The following is an 8,330-nucleotide window of genomic DNA, read 5'->3' on the forward strand; positions in this document are numbered from 1 at the left end:
CAAAAACAAAATAAAGAAAAATTCCCACAGAAAACGTGGGCAATTTCATAAGGATCTAAGTACATCTGATTCACAAAATCATAGTTTGTATATCTAAGTTAGCACTTCAATGAAACGGTCTGCCCAAATGTCAGTGGGCAATGGTGCAACAGGGTTCGTATTTAACAGGAACAAACGTCAACCGGTTGTTTTAGCAATGCCTTCGCTGTGCGGCTACCGAAGCACACATTGCATGACGCGTGCAAACAAACAATCTCATTTGCTTTGTGTATAGAGTTAAAACGCAAATGAGTAAACAACATATCTAGATTTCCTCATATGCTTTTCAAGGTGCACTCTGTCATTTTTGATTTATGTGAGACATGAAGCTTCTTCTGCCATGATAAATTTATTTTGCAAATGAAAGTGACTAATAACATTGCATTTATGTTGTTAATTGGCTGGTCGTGTGATCTCAACATGGCGTCCCCCATGATGCCACCAGCGAAAAACTGTTTAAATAATGGAAAAATGACCAAGTGCACCTTTTAAGTCGAACCAGAAGGGGTGACGTCCTTTTATATAAATTGGATAATCTAATAATAGTGCATGTTTAAATATTCACAGCACTCCCGCATTACTGTTCCTACACTTCTGATGTTCGTTTGCATGTTGAACCTTTGGTTCAAACGGTTCCTAAATAATAGCTTTTGTGCTAGAAGTCAAGTGAGCACTAATTATATATTTCTTCCTCTTTTTCAATTTGCACCTTTGGAAATAGTATTACACTGCAAAAAAAAAAAAATTCCATCTTGTTTTCCAGTCAAATACACAGCATCTTTAAAATATTTTACATACTAATTGACAAGCAGAACTGTAGGAGTGGGGTCAGTTGCTCCAATAAGCAACAAGCCACAGTGACGTCACTCACTTTGCACACTCTCGTTAAAAACCCCAATGTGCATGCTGAATATCAGCAGCATTTTCACATCACTTTGTACTTTTTTAATTATGAAAGTACATTTTAAAATCTGCAAAACACATTAGGTCATCAGTTTTTACACATGAAGCGGCCGCTGTCAAGTTGGCAACGTGATTGACAGATGTCAGTGCTGAAGTGTTTAGAAAGCATATTGAATCGTATTACAACTGACCCCACTCATATGTTTTTGTATAAAGTGTCATTTTACCATTGACTAGGCATGTTCATTTATTTCGAAGTATTGACATTCTTTGCTGTGTGTCATGAGTGATCTGAATAAAATTGTTGGATTTTACTTAAAATAATAAAAATGTGTGTGTGTGTGTGTGTGTGTGTGTGTGTGTGTATGTGTATGTGTGTGTGTATGTGTATATATATATATATATATATAGCTGTCAGGATGTTTAGATATTTGTATTGGAAAACAAGTGGATTTTTGCAGTGCATAAGAGCTTGGATGTGTCACACACGTGGGTAAAGAGGGATATACACACACTCCTGCACCATCCTGGACACGGTTCATACATCATGTTGTCGATAGCAGCGTCTTACTGTTAAATGGTGGGTAAGTGGGTAACTTCCGGCGATGAGTGAAGAGATGCAACTGTTTGAGTCTGTGAGGGTGGTGTGTGTGTAGATCGATCCCATATTACAGTAACGTCTGATTATCATGTCATTCGTTCTGTGCACTCATAGATGCATTAGTCCTCGTCCCCGTCGTCCTCGTGCAGGCCCTCCGGTAGCATCTCGCGCGCCCTCCGCTCCCGGCTCCGCTCCTGGATCTTCTTCATCTCGTCCGCGTACTTGCAGAAGGTCGTGCCGAATTTGGACCACACTTTGCAGGGTACCGTGATGGAGTTGCGGTAGGTGGGCTTCACCTCGCTGACCCGCATGAAGACGCCGTACTTGTTGGAGCCCACGTCGAAGAAGAAACGCTTGTTGTCCACCGTCAGCGACGTGCCCTCGGGCAGCTCCGCGGGGTCCTCGTCCACGCCGAAGTCGTCGATGAGTTTGGCCAGCGCGTCGCGGAACTCGATGAGTCCCTGTGCGGGAAGCGCGATGGTCTGGCCTTGCGAGGCTCCCGGGCCGGGCCCGCGGTTGACGGTCTGTCGGATCCGGAGAAACCGCCCCCTCTGGTTCTCCTTCAGATCCATGTAGTACTTCCGATTCTCGCGCACCAGGAACTCGCTCTTAAGCGCTCTCCTGGGCTCGTCCTGCACCGTGTCAGGGTTGCTGGGGCCCAGCTGGGCGTAGTGCTCGATGAAGTCTCCTAGGTAGTCGCGGAACTCCACGGCGACGGACATGGAGAGAGTCAGGCGGCTCTTGTTTCCCCCGGCCCCGACCTCTGCTATCTTCAGAAAGCGGCCTTTGGCGTTCTGCTTCACGTCCAGATAGAAGCGTTTGTTCTGGATGTCCACCCGCTTCGAGGCGAGCTCCTCCGTGTCGTGCTGGAGCCGCGACGCGGCGCCCGGGTGCATCGGGCCGGGGCCTGTGGCGAATCCACCGTGCTCACTTTCACTGTCTCTGTCCGCCATGATGCAGCCTCCCCGCACCTTCTCTCTCCGTCTCCCTCAGCCCTGCTGCAAAAGCGACTGCTGCCGAGCGACCGCGGAACTCTCGCGAGATCTGCTGCCAGAGACGCTCACTGAAGGAGGCGACGCAACCTCCGCGACCAGCCGTCAACTTGGATCAGATAAACCGCAAAAAGACAGTAAACAAAAACTTTTTAGATGGTTACATGACATTCTGAAATTATCTAAAGCGTATTATATTATTCTTATATGTATACCACCATTGGATTGTCTTAAAAGCAATTGTATGTTTAGAGTTATACATTTGAATCCTATGTAAAGGATTCAAATGTATATCAACTTCTTTCTTAAAAATTACATTTATAATTGTATGATTTTGAAAGGAATCGTATTATATATATATATATATATATATATATATATATATATATGAAAACGGTCTATTTTCAAAGAGTCACTACAAACAGGTTTTACAACATTCTGTACCCATTTGTGGATTCCAGTGTACAAAAAATTAAAATTGCCTTCTCCTTTTTTGTAGCAGACTCCTAATTGTTTAAGATGCATGTCAGAGATTAGCGGCTCGTTTATTTTGTGTCAGGATGTTTCTACAGAAAAGCGGTTTGTTCAGCGTTTTGAAGCATCAACTTCTCCACTGACTTCTATCCACACAGAATGGGCTCTTAAATGTGTTTCGCATGTTTTATCTCATCTTGAAGTCTCCGACTGGTGGAGGGGCTCTATTTCTGCAGTCCGTGAGATTCTTCAGATCAGGAGTGTGTTGGTGAAAGTCACATCAGCGTTACGATTGCGCATGAAGCAGAAAACTTCTTCGTTTGGATGGTTTTTTTTTTTGTTTTTGCTATTCTTTGGAAGTTTTTAGCTATTCTTTTTGTCTGTGTTTATCACCAGATGTAGATTATCTCCCATATTACCATGACTCGTGTGCATGTGTTTAATAAGTGTATGTGTGTGAAAAAGAGACGGAAAGGGAAACTCGAAAGAATAGGCTAATAAATATCAACATGATGGTGTTTTATTACTGTTAGATATTTTCACACATCCTCTTCCATTTATCTTGTTACAATATGTGTGTAAGTACAATTGTGTAATTAAAAATTAACCGTTCAAACTGGATTAAAACGAATAAGATGTCAAATTACATGATCACAGACAAAATGATAGGACTTAGTAATGGTAAGGATATGGACTAATAGAAACGCATACATACATTCTGTTTGCTGTGCAGCACCACGGACAGCGACAGCGCCGCGCCCACAGTAGAGACGGTCAACACGTGAATTTTTCCAGCTTTATTAATGAGTGAATTAATTCTGAGGTTGTTGCTCATTAAATGCTTTGAGGACGCCTAAAAACAAGAGTAGAAGTTAGACACACACACACACACACACATTTGTGTGAATTGTGGGGACATTCCATAGGTGTAATGGTTTTGATACTGTACAAACTGTATTTTCTATCGCCCTACACCTAACCCTACCCCTTACAGGAAGCTTTCTGCATTTTTACTTTCTCAAAAAAACTAATTCTGTATGATTTATAAGCCTTTTGAAATATGGGGACATGGGGAAATGTAGTCATAAGTCACCTTCTCCTTGTAATACCTATGTCATACCCATGTCATTACACAAATTTGTGTCCACATATGTCACAAAAACACGCACACACACACACACACACACACACATTTGTTTTTGTGAAAAGTGGGGAAATCCCATAGGTGTAATGGTTTTTATACTGTACAAACTGTATGTGCTATTGCCCTACACCTAACCCTACCCCTTACAGGAAACTTTGTGCTATTTCAGATTTTCAATACACTCAATTCTGTGTGATTTATAAGCGTTTTGAAAAGTGGGGACATGGGGTGATGTCCTGAAAAGTCACCTTCTCCTTGTAATACCTGTCACACACGTTAGTGGTTTATGGGGACTCTCCATAGACGTAATGGTTTTTCTACTGTACAAACGGTATTTTTTTTTATCGCCTTACCCTACACTTAAACCTAACCCTTACAGGAAACTTTATACATTTTTATATAAAAAAAAAAAAAATTTGGTATGTTTTTAAACCTTTTGAATTACGGGAACATGTCCTCATAAACCAGCTTCACATTGTAAGACCCCTGTTATACCCACGTCATTATACATATTTGTGTCTGCGTTAACCACCCAAACCAGTGCACACACTCTACTGTGCAAAAGTCTTAGACCACTAGTATTTTTACCAAAAAAAAAAAATGTTTTAAGCCAGTTATTTCTATCTTTTGCTGTAGTGTGTCAGTAGGAATCATCAGTTTACATTTCCAAACATTCCTTTTGCCATTAATTGTAATAATCCAGTGAGGATTACATGAAGAATCAGAAAAAACCCAGACAGACTAAATCAAGAAGAACTGTGGCAATGTCTCCAAGACACTTAAAGAAACATACCTGCAAAGCTGAACAATAATGCGCAAGTACACCTAGGACAAAAGTTGTTGTGAACGCAAAGGGTGGTCACACCAAATGTTGATTTGATTTAGTTAATACAAGTTAATTGATAAGTAAAATATATTTATGACATAATTTTTTGAAAGCATCCTCACTTTACAGCATTTTTACACAAGTGCCTAAAACTTTTCACAGTACTGTAGCTACTGTAGCACAATACTGCAGGGAGGTTTCTTGAAGCATCTTGGAGACGTTGCCACAGTTCTTCTGGATTTAGTCTGTCTCAGTTTGTTCTGCTTCTTCATGTAATTCCAGACTGCATGATGATCAGATCAGATCTCTGTGTGGAGCACTGGCTGTTGTCAGACTCCTTGTGCAAAAACTCACTAGATTATTACAATTAATAGTAAAATGAATGTTTGGAAATGTAAACTGACATTTCCTATTCACACACTACAGCAAAAACTTTTTTTTTACTGGTTAAAATACTAGTAGTCTAAGACTTGCACAGTAGTGTGTGTGTGTGTGTGGGGTTGGTATTTGTTTATGGGGACACAAATTTGCTTAATGATATGGGTATGACAGAGGTATTACACTTTGAAGGTGGTTTATGAGGACACTGCCTATGTCCCTGTAATTCAAAAGGCTTAAAAGAACATACTAAATGGTGTTTTTTTGAAAATCTAAAAATGCACAAAGTTTCCTGTAAGGGGTAGGTTTAGGTGTAGGGTTGGTGTAGGGAAATAGCACATACAGTTTGTACAGTATAAAAACCATTACGCCTATGGAGAGTCCCCGTAAACCACAAATACAATATTTCACAGAAGTGAGTACACCCCTCACATTTTTGTAAATATTTTATTATATCTTTTCATGTGACAACACTGAAGAAATGACACTTTGCTACAATGTAAAGTAGTGGGTGTACAGCTTGTGTAACAGTGTACATTTGATTTCCCCTCAAAATAACTCAACACACAGCCATTAATGTCTAAACCGCTGGCCACAAAAGTGAGTACACCCCTAAGTGAAAATGTCCAAATTGGGCCCAATTAGCCATTTTCTCTCCACGGTGTCATGTGACTCATTAGTGTTACAAGGTCTCAGGTGTGTTAAATTTGGTGTTATTGCTCTCACTCTCTCATACTGGTCACTGGAAGTTCAACATGGCACCTCATGGCAAAGAACTCTCTGAGGATCTGAAAAAAATAATTTTTGCTCTACATAAAGATGGCGTAGGCTATAAGAAGATTGCCAAGACCCTGAAACTCAGCTGCAGCACGGTGGCCAAGACCATACAGCAGTTTAACAGGACAGGTTCCACTCAGAACAGGCCTCACCATGGTCGACCAAAGAAGTTGAGTGCATGTGCTCAGTGTCATATCCAGAGGTTGTGTTTGGGAAATAGACTTATGAGTGCTGCCAGCATTGCTGCAGAGGTTGAAGGGGTGGAGGGTCAGCCTGTCAGTGCTCAGACCATACGCCGCACACTGCATTGGTCTGCAAATTGGTCTGCATGGCTGTCGTCCCAGAAAGAAGCCTTTTCTAAAGATGATGCACAAGAAAGCCCGCAAACAGTTTGCTGAAGACAAGCAGACTAAGGACATGGATTACTGGAACCCTGTCCTGTGGTCTGATGAGACCAAGATCAATTTATTTGGTTCAGATGGTGTCAAGCGTGTGTGGCGGCAACCAGGTGAGGAGTACAAAGACAAGTTTGTCTTGCCTACAGTCAAGCATGGTGGTGGGAGTGTCATGGTCTGGGGCTGCATGAGTGCTGCAGGCACTGGAGCTACAGTTCATTGAAGGAATGCCAACATGTACTGTGACATACTGAAGCAGAGCAGGGCAGTATTCCAACATGATAACGACCCCAAACACACCTCCAAGACAGCCACTGCCTTGCTGAAGAAGCTGAGTGTAAAGGTGATGGACTGGCCAAGCATGTCTCCAGACCTAAACCCTATTGAGCATCTGTGGGGCATCCTCAAACGGAAGGTGGAGGAGCGCTAGGTCTCTAACATCCACCAGCTCCGTGATGTCGTCATGGAGGAGTGGAAGAGGACTCCAGCGGCAACCTGTGAAGCTCTGGTGAACTCCATGCCCAAGAGGGTTAAGGCAGTGCTGGAAAATAATGGTGGCCACACAAAATATTGACACTTTGGGCCCAATTTGGACATTTTCACTTAGGGGTGTACTCACTTTTGTGGCCAGCGGTTTAGACATTAATGGCTGTGTGTTGAGTTATTTTGAGGGCACAGCAAATTTACACTGTTATACAAGCTGTACACTCACTACTTTACATTGTAGCAAAGTATCATTTCTTCAGTGTTGTCACATGAAAAGATATAATAAAATATTTACAAAAATGTGAGGGGTGTACTTACTTCTGTGAGATACTGTTACCAACATGTGTGTGTGTGTGTGTGTGTCCTTCATTTATTAGGGAACTGTGTAAGTTATAAAGAGGTCATAAAAAGAAACATTCTTTTAACATTCTAGTATAAAACATGTCAACGCATTTTCATAAATGTAATATTTGAATTCATGTCGGTTCTATACATTTTAAAATCGTTAATATCACTTTGGTTTTATAAATAGCAATGTTTTCAAACATATTTTACAAAGTTATATGATGAGGGTCCTCTATGTTGAGTTTCTTGTCACATGACAACAATGGCTCCTGCAAGTTGGTTATGCCACAGTTACTTTTCATTTGTCAGTCAAAAATGTTCAAATATTAATATTCTTAAACAAGATTGTATAAAAATAATTTCTGACCATTTTCAGACTTTTTTTTTCAGTTTTTTGTAAGTTAGTTTGACTCTTTAATGAAAGGCACGTTTTGTTAAGCTCAAATAGAGTAACTTATGAGTTTTAATTAAACAAAATCGAGATCGAGTATTTTCAGTAGTATTTCTTAACACTAACTTTTTTAAATTTAATGATGGCCGTCATTAAACAATTTTTCTGGCGAAAATGGTGTAAACGTTTTTCAAAAATCCAACGTGAATACGAAGATTAGCCTAAATTGAAAAAACTTTGTGCCTGTGTTTTAAACTAGATTTTTATCATCTCGAACATTCTTGTTCGTCATTGACCCAGTAAAGCAAATGCGAAAACAATATCGACGAGAGTCTGAAGCGAGACAGGTGTTCGCAGCGCATTTCTCTGTTGCGTGACACACTCGCGTTGTGACTGCAGATGTCGCCATACAGCAGCCTCAGGACAGGACGGCAATGGCACATTCGTTCTCTCGCGACGCATTTACGCATGATGTAACCCTAATGTTCAAGTTAAAAACCCAGTTCAAACCGTGCACAAAATAATCCTCCAGACTCTGGCGAATCATTCTGCTCATTTAGTTTGACTTGTCATGACGGC

General features: G+C 41.0%; 1 protein-coding gene across 1 annotated transcript; it reads right to left on the minus strand.

The window, feature by feature from the left end:
• On the minus strand, positions 1-2,757 carry purab (purine-rich element binding protein Ab). Its single transcript, XM_058798270.1, has one exon. The coding sequence runs from the start codon at positions 2,494-2,496 to the stop codon at positions 1,663-1,665; it is 834 nt and encodes a 277-aa protein (XP_058654253.1). The 5' UTR covers positions 2,497-2,757; the 3' UTR covers positions 1-1,662.
• Between the last annotated feature and the right edge of the window lie 5,573 nt (positions 2,758-8,330).

The sequence above is a fragment of the Onychostoma macrolepis genome, chromosome 14 (genome assembly GCF_012432095.1).
Source record: "Onychostoma macrolepis isolate SWU-2019 chromosome 14, ASM1243209v1, whole genome shotgun sequence".
In the NCBI taxonomy this organism is placed as follows: Eukaryota; Metazoa; Chordata; class Actinopteri; order Cypriniformes; family Cyprinidae; genus Onychostoma; species Onychostoma macrolepis.

What these genes read in the sequence shown, in the direction of transcription:
- purab (XM_058798270.1), bottom strand. Translation starts at nt 2,496, where the DNA reads ATGGCGGACAGAGACAGTGAAAGTGAGCACGGTGGATTCGCCACAGGC.